Source organism: Homalodisca vitripennis, chromosome X (assembly GCF_021130785.1).
Source record: "Homalodisca vitripennis isolate AUS2020 chromosome X, UT_GWSS_2.1, whole genome shotgun sequence".
Taxonomy (NCBI): domain Eukaryota; kingdom Metazoa; phylum Arthropoda; class Insecta; order Hemiptera; family Cicadellidae; genus Homalodisca; species Homalodisca vitripennis.
The window spans coordinates 59,560,684-59,577,409 of NC_060215.1; the positions used below are offsets into that span (position 1 = coordinate 59,560,684).

The 16,726-nt window shown below is 38.8% G+C and overlaps 1 protein-coding gene across 2 annotated transcripts in view; it reads right to left on the reverse strand.

The window, feature by feature from the left end:
- Positions 1–16,726, reverse strand: part of LOC124369046 (LIM domain kinase 1) — a 98,129-nt gene that overhangs the window by 58,658 nt on the left and 22,745 nt on the right. For both annotated transcript variants that reach the window (XM_046826742.1, XM_046826741.1), the window contains exons 4-5: positions 14,423–14,553; positions 605–802 (exon numbers count right to left, since the gene is read on the reverse strand). In XM_046826742.1, coding sequence (XP_046682698.1) covers positions 605–802; positions 14,423–14,553 — 329 coding nt within the window. The remainder of the gene's footprint in view (positions 1–604; positions 803–14,422; positions 14,554–16,726) is intronic.

Here is a 16,726-nt window from a genome sequence, read left to right on the forward strand (position 1 = left end):
TGAAAATGAGCCCGGTCTTCACATCGGTGTTTGTTTTGAAAAGTACCATTCATCTCAGATATTTCAACAACAAGATGACAACTAGCCTGCAGTTAAATTTGTATTCAGAACAATAATAAGCAGTTCAATTTTATTTTTTATCATGTTATAATTATTTACTGTCACATTATTAATACTTATTGTAACTCATGTTAGTTTATAGAAATATAACATTTCCATTGTAATACTTTTCGACTACATTATTATTTACCTTTAGACCTTTAAATCCATTTAACTTTTTAAAAAGCACAGTATCAATGACCAATGAAAATAAATCCGAGCTGGTGGGGACGCAACAATGACATGGCTGCTGTGTGCACACAGGCGCCATAGTGGACAGCACCTCTGCCCACCCGATCTGAGTGGTCAGTACGCGCTAAAATAATACGAGCCTACGAGAAGCCATATTTGGTCAGCACTGCTGTCCATCCGAGCGGAAAGGGTTAAATTAATGTTTGTATTTAGCCTCATTTTAAATGGATAAATTGACTACATTGTTTATGTTTATAAGTTTATTTAAAGTTTAATCTAATATTAGTAGATAAGTAGCAAGATTTACACTAACTGAGATATGCGAAGTCCAGGACAATGTGCTTCGGCTGGCTGTGGGTGATGGGGGGCACTTTCCACGGACAGTTTGATGCCTCGAGTGCTGTTACTTGTTGGTGGAATCTCAACCAGTCGGATTGAGTGTGGTTTTCTAACGAAGGGTGCCTTAGTTGTCTTCTTCAGTGGCTGCATTTGGCGTTTATAACATGACCCACTGCATGAACAAACAACACTTGAAATTCAGGCGTCACTCATTATAATTATAAACAAAAGTTAAATAATTTTTTCATACTTTCATATATCATAGAAACTTAACCCAACATTAGTTTCATATTTTTTTCATCTCATACCCGTCATTTATGAATGAAATTTTCCTGTCATCAGGAAAATACTGTGATACGATTTCCACCTGAGGTTTTGTAGACTATCATTGTACCTGTCATCCACCTCCCACACTCAGAAAGAGAAGTAATCTGAAGGCTGAAATACCTCCATGGTGATGATCAGAAAGAATAATAGGACCAAATGTTATAAAAAATTAGAAACAAACTCTATTTATTACCATGTTAACCAATTACTGATAATACTGTTTCCAGCAATATCACACTTCGTCTGTCACCTGCATGCTTGCAATCTTGGAAACCAAGGCTATCAGCTCTATCTTTTTCATGTACCAGTATATAAGGTCATCATGGAAATATATGTTTTAAAATATGATGTTCGCTTATTTGCAATTAACAATTTCTAACTAAACCCTAACTTGAATACTTTGAATGAATATCTACTTCTTCAAATATTGTTTTTTAGAAAGTGTGTGGGCACCAATCACACATGTCATTATCTTATTTCTGTCATTATGGCAAACTAACTGACTATTCTCCTATAACAATTATTCTTTTTAATACAATTGAACATTTTAAAATTAAAAGAAAGCACACTGCCATGAATATAGCATTCTGATACAATTCCAAGCAGATCGTTACGCTCATAACGTCTATGCTTTAACTAGTAAAGAACCTAGGCCTAATAGATTAAGTAATTTAATCAGAACTTTAAATAAATCTACCTAAAAAATATTGCATTATTATCTGCACAAAATAATCTGGATTGAAATTTATTAGGTATTAATGATAAGTTTAAGCTTTTTTTATTACTTGTTGTGGGCTGTAGATTGTTCAATCCTTCTGAAACGTAGCTGCATAAATAAATAAATTCAAAATGGTATCATGATGGTCTGGTCTCAATGAAATGTGATCCTGATAAGCTTTATTATCTTCTTAACAACTCTAGTGATCCAAATGGAATGATTAGAGAATTGCATAAGTCATCTAAAAAACAGTATAGGTTGGAGATTCAAAGAGCCAAGCTGGCATTCAACAATGGCATTGTAAATAGTTCAAATAATAAAACCAAAGCTGCTTGGTCAATTATAAATGAAAATAAAGGGTCAAATAGTAGGCCTCTTTCTCTGCCAAGCTATTATCTCCTGACACTTGCAATTACTATTTTGTTGAATCTGTGCAGGAGATCAGCAATAATGTTACTGTAAGTAATAATGACCATAAGTTTTACTTAAATAGATTTAACTTAAAAAGTGAGATAAATTATGTTTTGTCTAAGCCTAGTTTTACCATTAGAAAATTCTCGGTAGAAGAAGTGTATAAAGCTATTAACAATTTAAGCAATAGTTCATCTCTTGATTTTTATGGTTTCAATTCTAAGATTTTAAAACTTTGTTCTGTGTACATTTATGAGGTTTTAACTTGTCCTTTAAATATGTGTGTTGCTCAAGGTGTATTTCCTAAAATTTTAAAAATTAGTAAGGTTGTACCTGTTCATAAAAGAGGTCCAAAACATCTTTGTGCTAATTATAGGCCTATTTCAATTATTCCTATAGTGTCAAAGGTCTTTGAACGCCTGATTCATGTACAATTAATATAAAAATATGTTGTTGGACAAACATAGTTTTGGACAAAGTCAATTTGGTTTTCGACCAAAACACAGCACAGTTAATGCAGTCTCGTCTTTGATTAGTGATTGTTACAAAGGCTTGGAACGTAATGAAAAAGTAGTTTTTAGATCTTTTGATATGTCCAAGGCCTTTGACACTGTAGACCACTGTATTTTAGTAAATAATCTGGATTTTTATTTGTTTGACAACTTAGCTGTTATATTTTTAAATCCTACCTAGAGGGTAGACAGTAGGCTGTATGTACTGATGGAAATTTTTCTCAGACTCTCCCAGTCCCTCATAGTGTACCACAGGGATCTATCTTGGGGCCTATACTGTTTATTTTATATATTAACGACTTACCTAGCAACTTAGCTAATTCCAATGTAAATAGTTTTTTATTAAACCAGATGTAAAGGTTTAAATGTCAGGGAGAGTAGTACTATGAAGGCCCATAACACCCTAGAAGATAAGACAAACACAGTTGTAGACTGGTGCTGTGCTAATAAGTTAAGTCTGAATGCTGGGAAGGTGCAGGACTTAGCACTTAGTTTGTCACCAAAAAGGAAAGAAATCTGTGCTTTGAAGTTCCTGGGCATATTTTTGCAAATTGGCTTAAAATGGGGTAATCATATTGACAATGTAGCCACCAAACTAGCAAAGGGACTCTTTTTGTTGAGATCTCTAAAGAGCAGTGTTACTCCTGACATCCTTCTGAGCATATACTATGCTTACATTCAAAGCCGTCTTAGCTAGGGTATCTCCTTATGGGGTGATTCTGGATGGTGTAAAAAAGTGTTTACATTACAGAAGAGGGCAGTCAGGTTAATATGTGGCGCTCCAGATTAAACCCATTGTAAACCTTTATTCATATACCTAGGAGTAATTTCATTGCAATCACTGTACGTCTTCTCAACCTTGTTGCATATTAAAGAAAATATTAATAAATTGAATGACTCAACCAGTATTCACAGCTTTAACACAAGATATAAAAATAATTTAAACATGAAAAGATACTAGTACACAATGCCACCCCTCACAATACTAACAAACAACAAAAATACTAAAATACTATATTTCAAAAATATTTACACTACAAGTTCAATACAATTTTATATTCTGTGAAAAGTCAGGTGCTAACACAAGGGGCCCCGCGTTGGGCGCCAGTTTGCCACCCCTCCTCGCGGGTTAGCAACATTGTCGGCCTCGCTCAGTGGAGAAGGGCGGTAGTATTGGTAGAGCGCCAGGACAACCAAGTTCTTGCGCAGTGACAGAGGACTACTAAGATTGACGGATACCCAGATGGTTACGGTTTTGCTCGGTAATAAGGGCGCCACCCTTGTTGATGGGGTGTGATAGTTTTGCAGGTCTCCAACAAGGAACAGTTTCCTGGCCCTCAGGTATGCTCAATCTGAGACCACTACCATGCACGCAAGAACTATTAGGTTTACGACACTAAGCCTTAGGTACTTAAATTAGCCACAGATTTCGGTTGATTATTTTCTAATAGTAAGTTGCAAGGTCTCTAATTAAATATCAGGCAATTAGAAATTAAAACCAATATTTCACGTATTTCATTCTGTATTGCCTATTTCTCTCACAGTGCTAAGGTCTTAAACTAAATAAACAAATATATATTTAACTTAACTTAAACTTAACTCGTTGGCCAATTGAAATAAAAATACGAAAAATTATTACGGTAGGAGCGCTCCATCCTCTGGTAGTTGAGTCCCATTTGTCAAAGTTCGAAACTGGATCCACCCTGATGCAGTTATTCAGGCCTAGTCCGATAGGTAGAGGCTCCCACAATGACATTGACGGAGTTAGTCCGACCTCCCAGGGGAGCACGATGGAATAAGTAGTGTAAAGTCTACTCACCAACTGGGCGGACCCAAAAACGCACACAACGAGCCGTCGATTGTATTCGTCCGTGCAATCCAATATTGAAACTTTAATTTCATAAAGTCAGTTTTATTCATTTTCTGCGGCTCATTGAAATCAGTAAACACTACTTATAATCAATCATGAAAACAATGTTAAACTTAACTTAAAAGAAAACAGCTGACTAAAACAGCAACATCTGTCACTATTGTTGGTGGTGTCTAACATACTCGTATTTAGCTTACAGCGGCCAGTAAAAATGTAAAGAAACGTTTAATGTATAACATAAGTACATTAAAAAAAGCGCAGAATCTGCCAATTACAATGATATACAATATTGGTCTTAAACACAAAAGCATAATTATTCTGACACAGAAAAAAATAATTACGTTTGTTCTTACTTAAACTAATTAATTACAATAATTATAGTAATAAGTGTATTGAAGTATTAACATAATGCATTAATGTATGCACTTTCACGGCAATGGTAGGTATGAATTTCATGACAACGGCCTTTTACATTATTCTGAGTAAAACTAAATAATATACAAACATTAGGACATAAAGTTAAACCGATTCAATTATTTATAGAACAGTTAACAAGTTAGTAAGGAAATTTATGAGAGACGATGCAATTGTTACGAGATAATATCTCGGCTAATTATGTACAATTTACAGAAACAATTTGTGGATACAGTATTTGACACTATGAACACGTATTTACAACTATTTATCTCCGTGAACTATTAAAAGACTAGATTAGTATTAATTTATTACAGATAACGTATTAATTTCCTACGTTTATCGACAGGACTTTGACAATCTTACTACGAGGCCCAAGGCTTAGTTTACCGTAGATATTTAATTCTGTAAAGACAAAATTATTATACTGAAATTTTACTAACTGACATACGCAAGCGACAAAATATCAATGGCATGGTAATGGCTCACCTTAGCCTAACTCCTTTATTTGAACAGCTGATTGGCGTCTAATCAGTGACCGTTCTGTTATTGCAGCAACAATGAATGCGCGCTTCTTCATTTGGATGTAAAATTTCGTTATGTAGAGTGATCAGTTCTACATAACAATTGCTCAGGTAAAACAGAAAAGTACACGTCCACAACAACTCCTGTATACTAGTACACAAAATAGTTTTGAATATATGGGTATAAAAATGTACAATGTTTTACCAAATAATGTCAAGAAATTGCTGTACAATAAATTTTGCTCAGCAGTTAAGAGCTTCCTAATCGAAAACTGTTTATACGAGGAGGTCTGTGAATATTTTGACGTAATTAAATCTAACTTTAATTGGAAATATTCTAACCTTAGTGATCTTTGACCATGGTTATGCTGTACAGTCTTCAACAATAAAAATCTTGAATCTTGAATCATAAGTGGTTAGGGGATAAATTTTAGTGTGTTAGGGATAGTTAGGGGGGTCTAGGAGACGGGCTGACCTTAGTTCGGGTCAATCCCAAATGAACTGGGAAAGTACCTCTCCAGGGGCGGCACCGCAAGGTGTCGCTCAAGACCGAAGGGGGATCCGAATCCAACCATCTAACCAATGGTTGGGCTCGGATAAACGCTACTTAGCGTCCTGCTTGAGGTGGCCCTGCTGTCAACAAAACCCCAGGATCTAGGGTAGTGTCTCGAGTGTGCACTCTGCGCAGTGACGGCCCTCGGCGCCGCGCAGTAGTGGTGCCAGTCCGGGTCCGCCTGGAATCGCACCACACACAAAAACTTGTTTTTGACTGAGGGCACCCCAATCCCACGGTGTGAAGCGACCCGTGCCTAAGGGATGCATGGCGCAGGGGTTGTGCGTCGTAAACGGAGCCCTTGGGGGTTGGGCGCCCCCCCAAGCGTAAATAGCCTTACCTGGTCATGCGGGGCTCTGGCTGGGTGGACCGTTATTTCCTCGGTACTCGTGGGACCTTTTATGGAGTCTTTTAACAAAACAACAAAAACACCAACAGATTTAGATCTGGAAGATCTGCAACGGGCAGTTGCATCCGGCACCCAGGCCTTGGATGTATCTGCCTGTTCTTCTAGCGCTACCACCATCGACGATGATGTAGTACTCGATGATGCTAGCGGAAGGGTTGAGTCCATGGACACAGACACTGGAGCATGTGTAATGGACTACAACCTCAAGCTCCCCTTTAAACTGCGCAAGCGTTGGGCGATGGAGCAGAAAAAGGCCGATGGCACCTGGCTTCCGGACAGTCAATGGAGGAGGCAAACGGGCAAGATGTCGGCCAATGAAAGGAAAAAGTTGAGGAAACAGAGGGAGGCAGCACCGGAGGCAACTGCAGGTGCGGTCTCTACTCCTATTGGGAAGAGAGGGCGCTCGGGCGGTTCTTCGGCGGAAAAAACCCCTGCCGAAGAGGCGCCCGGTCGCACCTCCTGGGCAAGCAGCGCAAGCGACGAGTACCAATCCCTCAACGGAGTAGGGGTTGGGAGAAACATTCAGGGAGGTTCTGACGGGACATAAGCTAGTCTTGGTCCCTGCGAATTTTCCTGAGAGGCACCTCTCAGAGGAGGAGGCTATGGAACTTCGGAGGCGCATTCTCGACGAGGTACTCTCAGCAGAGGGTGTGTGTCTGCAGTTCAAAAAGTGTTTCCCGGAAAGGGGGGCTCTAGTCATGCTCTGTGGCAGTGACGAGACCAGGGACTGGCTGCGGGGTCTGGCTCCGGGGCTGGGGATCGGTGGCCCTGGGGGAATAGGGGTGATCTGTGGGGACTATAAAGACCTCATAAGATCTACCAAGGTCTTCCTAAGGGTTGATGGTCCCATGGCCGAGAAGGACTCTGCGACCATTCTCAAAGCCATTGACAAACAGAATGCTGGGATCTCTGTGTCGGACTGGAGGGTTGTTGGAGATGTCCACACGGGAGATTCCAGAACTCTCGTAATTTTAATGGATGAGCAGTCTTCAACCACTCTTAAGGGGAGGGGCTGGAGGGTGTTCATTGGTGTGGAGCAGGTCCAGCTGAGGGCGTGGGGTGGGGCGGTTGATCATGGGGTTCAAGGTTCTTCAGATCAACCTGCAGCACAATAAGGCTGCCTCGGCTGTATTCTGCAGACGCTTCCTGTCGGAAGATTTCCACGTGGCTCTGATACAGGAACCTTGGATCAGCAAGGGAAAAATATCAGGGCTTTCAATGACAGGGGTGAAAATAGTTAGTGCCCAAGTTGAAAATGCCAGGACATGTATTGTTGTATGTTGTAAGCAACAAGGTGGACAGCATTCCTGTTCTGGAATTTTGTTGCAGGGATCTCGCCACAGTCAGGCTGATGGTGGCTGGCACTGGACGAGCCCTGCTAGTTGCATCATCATATCTACCGTATGATGATGCGGAGTCCACGCCCTCCAGGGAACTGGCTGCCTTGGTGGACCATGTTGGGAGGAGTGGAGCGGAACTGGTGGTGGGATGCGACGCCAACTCGCACAACGAGGCGTGGGGCAGCACCAACACCAATAACAGAGGTAAGTTACTTCTAGAATACATAATGTCCCGTAGTCTAATGATTGCAAATGTTGGAAATGTGCCCACGTTTCGCACGAGGACAAGAAGGGAGGTGCTAGATGTGACCATGATGTCGGAGGGTATGGCTGGTCGGATGCATGGCTGGCATGTGTCTGACGAGCCTTCCCTCTCTGATCATGCTCACATCTGTTTCAAGATCGGTGAACAGATGCTGGAAAAAGTTCAGTATAGGAATCCGAGGAACACAAACTGGGTATCATACAAGGAAAACCTCAGGGCACGGCTGGATTCTGATTCCACTAATGGGAAACGGATTCACAGCGCGGCGCAGCTTGACGAATCTGCTGACGGTCTAACTTCTGCGATTGTCGGCTCCTTCGATCTCAGCTGCCCGATTATTAATAAAAACAGATCAAAGGTAGCCTGGTGGAGCTCTGAACTGGCCTCTTTGAGGAAGAGGGTCAGGGCTCTATTCAGGAGAGCCAAAACTTGGGGCACTTGGGACACCTACCATGAGGCTCTTGCACTGTACAACCGCAAGGTTCGTACGGCTAAGAGGTTAGCCTGGAAGAAGCTCTGCACCGATATTGACAGTGTGCAGGGCAGTGCAAGGCTGCAAAAGCTGTTGACAAAGAATCCCATCTCGCCGCTTGGTAGTCTCAAGGACGATCAAGGTGTTTACATTACTGAGCCGGAAGGAGTTCTGAAAGTTATGATGGGAACACACTTCCCGGACTGTATTGTTCATGAGGGTGAACAACCACCCGAAAGTGAGGGGAGACATGCGGGTCGCGCCACCCATTCGCAGTGGAGTCTGGCGCACCGTATTGTTACCTTCAGTAGGATTGAGTGGGCTATTAACTCATTCAGTCCTTATAAGGCTCCTGGGGGCGACGGGGTGAGACCGGTTTGCTTGCAGCGGGGATTGGACATTCTCCTTCCACAGCTGTGCAGACTGTTCAGAGCCTCCGTGGCTCTCAGGTACATCCCACTACCCTGGAGAGTGTCCAGAGTGGTGTTTATACCGAAGCAGGGGAGGGCGGGCATGGATCGGCCGAAGTCTTTCAGGCCGATATGCCTGTCCTCCTTCCTTCTCAAAACCATGGAGAAGATGGTTGCCAGGTTTGTATGGGAGGGAGCTCTTCTGGAGCGACCTTTGCATCCTAACCAGCATGCCTACACTCCAGGAAAATCTTGCGACTCGGCCCTGCATCAATTGGTATGCAGGATTGAGAAGACGCTAGCGGAAAAAAGAGGTAGCTATAGGAGTCTTTTTAGACATTGAAGGTGCCTTTGATAATACAGCCACTCAGGCGATTATCAATGCGGTCTCGGGACGTGGCGTTGATGGTCAGGTGTGTGACTGGATAGGGGCCTTGCTCACGGACAGGGTTGTTGTTTCAACCCTCATGGGAGCAAGTGTTAGTGCGAAGGCTACGAGGGGCTGTCCGCAGGGCGGCGTCCTCTCTCCTCTTCTGTGGAACCTGGTTGTGGACGACCTGCTGAATTCTTTGAATAGCAGCGGTGTCTTTGCACAAGGGTACGCAGATGATATTGTGATTCTTGTGAGTGGCAAGTTCAACACAACAATCACGGAACTGACCAATGCTGCTCTGAACATGGTGGGAAACTGGTGTGATAAGGTTGGCCTCACCGTCAACCCCACCAAGGCTGCCGTGGTTGCCTTTACCAGGAGGCGACAGATGGAGGGCATTGGTCCCTTTCTATTTAAAGGCTCACCCGTTGAGCTGAAGCCTGAGGTCAAGTACCTGGGCGTGATCCTAGATAGGGTTCTAAACTGGGGACCTCATCTAGAAAGGGTCATTGCCAGGGGTAAGTGGTCTCTAATGCAATGCAGACGTGTGATAGGTGGGCCCTGGGGACTGAAGCCGAGGCTCTTGTACTGGCTTTATGTTTCTGTTGTCAGACCTGCACTAATGTACGGAGCTGTCGTATGGTGGCCAAAAACGGAAACCAAGACTGTGGTAGCACATCTGGCAGGTATCCAAAGGATGGCCAGCCTTGCTATCACGGGGGCCTTTCCTAGTGCGCCAGGCGCGGCTCTGGACTGTTGTCTTAATCTCGCCCTCCTGGACATTGTCATTCGAGCTATGGCCAGGAAGAGTGCCTACTGTCTTCAGCAGACGGGATTCTGGTCGGGCTGCAGAGGTGGGCACTGCAGAATTGGCACTCTGATACAGGAGGATGTTTTGCACATGATCTCTCATCAGATGCCACAAAAGTTTTCCTTTGACAAACCCTTTAGGATAATTTTGCCCTCAAGGGATGATTGGTCAGAGGGGAAGCAACCTCTTCCACCAGCGGAGCTCGAATGGTACACAGACGGCTCTAAAACAAAAAGCGGCACGGGCGCTGGAATTCTGGGAGTGAGACCATGTAGAGAGCTGGTGGTTCCTATGGGTCCGTATCCGACAGTCTTTCAAGCGGAGGTCGCAGCCATTATGGAATGTGCTCGTGAGAATCTTCGTCTGCGATATAGGGGCAAGACGATTAACATTTTCACAGACAGTCAGGCAGCACTGAAGGCGCTGGATTCCTGTGCAATCAAATCCAAACTGGTTTGGGATTGCTATCAGACCGTTTCCTCCCTTGCCAGAATCAACAATGTAACCGTCTGTTGGGTTCCTGGTCATGAGGGGATTCTTGGGAACGAAAGAGCTGATGCCCTGGCCAACCAGGGCTCAGCAACAATTATGACGGGCCCTCAACCATTCTGCGGTGTTCCAAGGTGTGAATCCTCTAGGGTTGTCTCTAAATGGATTCGCGCGGAGCATGGTAGAAGGTGGAGGTTGCATCCGGGTTTGAGAGTGAGTAGAATGGTATTACAGTCACCTTCCTCCAAGGTGGCCTCGGACCTTCTCTCATTAAACAGATCAATGTCTTCTAAGGTCATTGGTCTCATTACGGGGCATGGTCACCTGAAGAAGCATCTACACAGAGTTGGCATCCTTCAGGAGGATCCGCTCTGTGGAAGGTGTAATGAGCAGGAGGAGACTGCTGAGCACCTGCTCTTTGATTGCCCAGCAATAGCAAGAGAGCGGTATGCCATCTTTGGTAGCTTGAACAGGGGTAGCGAGTTTTCCCAGGAGGACTTGATAGGTTGTTTTCGGCGGTTTGTTGAACTGCTGAAGTTGTAGACTGGAAGTCCTCATGGTGTTTCCGGGGTGCGCAAAAGGCCCTTGAGGCTTAAGTGCATGGCAGTAGGCCGCCCCAGGGAAAAAAAAAAAAAAAAAAAAAAAAAAAAAAAAAAAAAAAAAACCTTTATTCATATACCTAGGAGTAATTTCATTGCAATCACTGTACGTCTTCTCAACCTTGTTGCATATTAAAGAAAATATTAATAAATTGAATGACTCAACCAGTATTCACAGCTTTAACACAAGATATAAAAATAATTTAAACATGAAAAGATACTAGTACACAACTCCTGTATACTAGTACACAAAATAGTTTTGAATATATGGGTATAAAAATGTACAATGTTTTACCAAATAATGTCAAGAAATTGCCGTACAATAAATTTTACTCAGCAGTTAAGAGCTTCCTAATCGAAAACTGTTTATACGAGGAGGTCTGTGAATATTTTGACGTAATTAAATCTAACTTTAATTGGAAATATTCTAACCTTAGTGATCTTTGACCATGGTTATGCTGTACAGTCTTCAACAATAAAAATCTTGAATCTTGAATCATAAGTGGTTAGGGGATAAATTTTAGTGTGTTAGGGATAGTTAGGACAGCCAGTGGTTACACTCTAAGGTATCAGACTTTGGTTCTGTGTTGTATTGATATTTATCTTATTCTGTCTAATAAGATTTCTGAGACAAGGTTGTAGCCCATGAGATCGGATGGAATAAGGAAAAAAGAGAACCAGCCTCTCAGTTATTCTCTCGAGTACTGGGAAGCCCCTATATGCAATGAAAATGCACAAGCTCTCAAGTCTGGCCATTTCAAAGTGTGGTGATATTTATATAGACATAGTTCCTTTAATGGTTACTAGTGTTTATCTTTGCCATGCTGCTACCTCTAGATTGTTTCCGAGCCACAGTTTTGCCCCAGATGATGCCAATTGAAAAATATTTGGAAACTCTATTAGTGAAGTAGAATCAACAGAAATAAAAAGAAATCTCAAGACATTTGGATTCTTATACCAAACAAAATTAATTCCATGCAATTTAGTGCAACATATTCTGGTAAAGAACAAATATCTCTTAAAGTAGATGTTTCAAAATTGTATTATTGAAGAAGTATAAAATGCAACATATTTAGAATTAATTATACACTTAAACTGAAGTTTACTCATCAATCCAATAGCAAATAAAGTATAATCTATGCATGATATAAAATTGTTGTATACAGACAATTACAGTGACTTTTAATATAGTAAAGACTTTTTATGTGGTATTTCTATAACAATATATAGCAAAACTTACTAAAATTTGTATTATTGAAACATTGAAAATAATATACTTTGATCAAATATAGTTTCATTAACCCATTGCAGATCTCTTATGAAATATTTCGCCATGCAGTAACTGTGCCAAGTGTAACGATGATGAGCTCAGGTTGCAAAAACGATCTGCTTTTAATTTTACCTCCTGATAGTTCAAATAATGTCTTGGAGACAGCATGTGCGTCATTCCTACTCGACTGAATGTTTTAACAAAAATTCTTCCTTTAATTATCCCAAAACTTTTTGTAAATATTCTGTAGCTTACAGTTGTATGTAGATGTTGAAGGATAAACTGAATTTACTATCTACTATGTAACACTAATAATATATTTTTCTCACCTGTTTTTACAACAGCAACTAGTTTTGCATTTTTCAGTATCTATTTTTATATTATTATGTTCTGTTACAAATGGAAAATGTATGATAGTCCGAATTGGATAAGTATTAACTAGAGAGTGTAACATGAAATATTATAGTTGTTAATTAAATAATATATGTCTTTTTTCAAATATATAAACAAAATATGTCTAACTTTTGAAAATCCAGTTCAAGGTACAAGTAAGTTGAGTACAAACATTGAGTGGTTCTATAAAACAAGGCTTACTATTCTGCTGCCTACGTGCAACTTAAAATTAATTCGTGCCCACTGGAACATGTGTGTCGCCAAACAAATCGATCCGCAATGGGCAAGTTTTATCATTAGTGTGTTTATGGTGCAACAAAAAAAGAACAAGAACCAACTTTTGATTTTGCAAAAAAAGCAACCTTCATATAAGTTTGAAACTTAAATGGAAAGAACCAATAAAAGAGTTTTAGAGAATTAATTATTATGACAGTCTACAGTTTATACATTTATGTGTAAAAATAATAATAATATCAATATGTTAACATTTTCGCTGCCAGACAATATGCTCACATCCTGTTCCACAACTATCAGGCCTTTCATCAGCGGCAAGTCTTAAAACTTCCTGCCCATTTTAAGACATTTTGCAACATTTAAAATAAAAATTCAAAAAATTGTTATTAATGATAGAAATTTATTAAAATGTTCTAAATTAACCTAAAAAATTCAAATATATTTTTTTTATTATCTTTGATTAGCGTATGTATTTTTTTAGTTGAACTTTGAAAAGAATATTGAAGATCCAATGCAATTTTACAATTATCAGTTGAAACCCAATATATTTCAGAAGCAATAAAATATTTACCATGGATATATCAATTCTTTATTGCACAAAATGTTTGATATAATACTATTTTTATAATAGGCAAACAAATACATTGTCAGTACTTAAAATAAATTTAAAATTATAGATAACATTATAAATAATATTTTTTGGGTGTTATTATGAAACAATGACATAAATACAAATATGGAATTCATATAAATATAACAAATAGAATAAAGATTATCTTTATATAGATTCATTCTAAACATGATGTTTGTTTAAATCATCTTCTAATGTGACTTTTCATATTTGTTTATTTTAGCAAAAATATGGAAAACAATTGGCAGTTAAAGGAATAAGTGAAATTCATAATCACTGTAGGACCAGAAATTGAAGTAACATTTCTATACCAGACCATAGACAAATGAGATGAGTGGTGCAAAATCTACTGAAAACCCAAGCTTCCAAAGCCAGTGATCTCCTGAAAACTATTCTAAGGGATCTCAGAAGGACTCTAAGAAAGGACTCTTCTGAAAATGATTAACAAAAAAGGGAACTTTTGCAGGTTACCAAATTTTATAAAATTCCAACTAAATTCCCATACATTATAAAACAGTTTTTTATTGTTAAAACAATTATATTCAATGGAAAAATATTTTTCTATGTAGTATTTGATGTACATAATTTGTGTAAAATACCATTGTATTTTTCCATATTGTACCATATATAAATAAAGTCATTTTGAATTTGAATATTAAACATATTTGTTTATAAGCTAATTAGGCCTCATAATATTTTAACAGTTTCACTAAACAATCATTGAGTAAAATACAACCCATAAGATTATATCCAATGTACTCACTCACCAGTAAAGTTTAGATCGTTCCACTAAAGCATAAGATTCACCATCCCCAATGAAACCACCACAAGAAGTGCAGCAGAAGCATTCAGGATGGAATTTATGATCTCCAGCAACCATCACGGGACCAGTTATAATCTGTAAGTATTTGAGTTTTTAATAACATATGTGTACAATAGGCTTGTTTATAATACAAATATGTATACCAGTTATCAGATGATAATCCTCCAATGTAACTCGTGAGTAAAACAGAATATGGCACAAAACCAAACAAATTATATTATAATAACAAAACAACATTATGCTGGAAATAGTATACAGTATAAAATCTACACTTAATATTTTTTCAAAGCAATGATTTTTAGTACATGACTTTTTCCAAAAAGCAATTTTCTAAAAAATAGTATTAACATTTAATTATATAAACATTACATGGAAGTTTTTGATACAAACATTATTCCATAAACCCATATTCAAACATTAATACTCTCTACATCAAGCACAAGTGTTTTATAAATACTAACAGGTTTGTCTTGAGACAAGCTTATTTGAAACAATACAAACACCAAACAACAGCAGGATGGATTTTTATGGGGACCTTGTCAGGCATGTGAAATTTCTCCATTGGTTGGTTATCTATTAGTTTCATTAAAAGGCTCAATTAGAGTATGCATCCCTAATCTTTCACCTATAAATTTTGGTAATATAATTTAGTAAGCAAAGTCATTTGATTACCTTTTGTATTGAATCACAAAAATATTTCTTGCACTTCCTCATTCTTTTGTATCACAGTGTCATTCTATGATACAGCAAATAATATTTTTGTAATCTTACAATAACTATAATTTCCCTACCTGACAGATAGCTAAACTCAATGATTCTGTTTGTGACAATACTTGTGGATTATTTTCCACAGTTAACTAAAAAATTGTTAATATAAGGCCTAAAGTAGTTGTAATAATGCTTTAAGATTGGAGAAAATATTTAAAGATATTATAACTAAACAATATCATCTTTTGGGATTTTTTTAAGAAAAATAATTCAGAACATTGTTATTAAATTCATTGATTATCAGCAAACATTCTTGATACTGGACACAAATCACAACACCTGGTAACTCAACTATGGAAAACTTCACAATGGCTATACTTATATCAAAGTACATGTATATATATATATATATATATATATATATATATATATATATATATATTTATATATCAAACTATAGGATACTTATTTTATTTGCATCCTGTATTTATTAAGATTTGATTTTGAATATAGCAATGAACCAAGAGAATAACACTGAATAGGATACATAATGCACATCACACTGTCCATTTAAAAACTGATTAACCCCCACGGTGATGTAACATTTCTGCACTGGATTTATTCCTATAATTATACAAAACTATTACTAACTTTATTAATGGTAATTTCTGTCAACTGACTATTTAAATACAGTATTAGCCATAATAAACAGTACTGAAACTGAATCAGCAGTAGTTGCCTTCTCGATCAGCTGATTTAATTGTCGATTGTTACCACGGCTTTGTGTTCATTACTTCTTTCTTATTTGAGATTAGATTTTGCTAACACAGTGCTAACAACGGTAGAGAAAGTTTTGATCGTAGAGCATTGTTTTCGCTCATATGGAATTGGACGTGCAGGTGGGCCAAGCTTGTCAAACACTGCATTACGTTTTCAGGAACATTTCCACAAAAACCCACCTAGTAATGCTGTGATTCTTAGTGTTATTGAAAACACAGAGGACTGTCGCAGCAAGTGTTACAGTCACCGAAAAGAAGCCTAATGCGAGCTTCTCTTAAACTAAATATTGTCAATGCGAAGAATGTTAAAAAACATTGGTGGTTTTCCCTACAGGATACAAACTGGACAACCTTTGAACTATAAAAACAAACTAGCCAGAGTTCAGTACTCTGCTTCAATGTTAGCAATATGTTATGAAGAACCTAAGTTTCTGAGTGATGTATGGTTTACAGATGAATGTCATGTGCACCTTAATGGTTTCATAAACAATCAGACAATACGTTTCCTTGGATTTGAACGTCCTAACATTGTTGTAGAGAGGCCACAGCATAGTAAGCGTGTAACCATTTGGTGACCTGTGTTTGGGAGGGGTATAGTGGGACCATACTTTTTTGAAGGCAGCAATGGAGAGACTCTTACTGTAAATCAATATCGATATAGAGCCATTCTTGATCGTTTTGTGAGAGACCTCAGGAGATTTTGTCGTGCATGAAACCTGCCGTTAAATTCACAGTCATTCCAGCAAGATGGCGCAACCAGT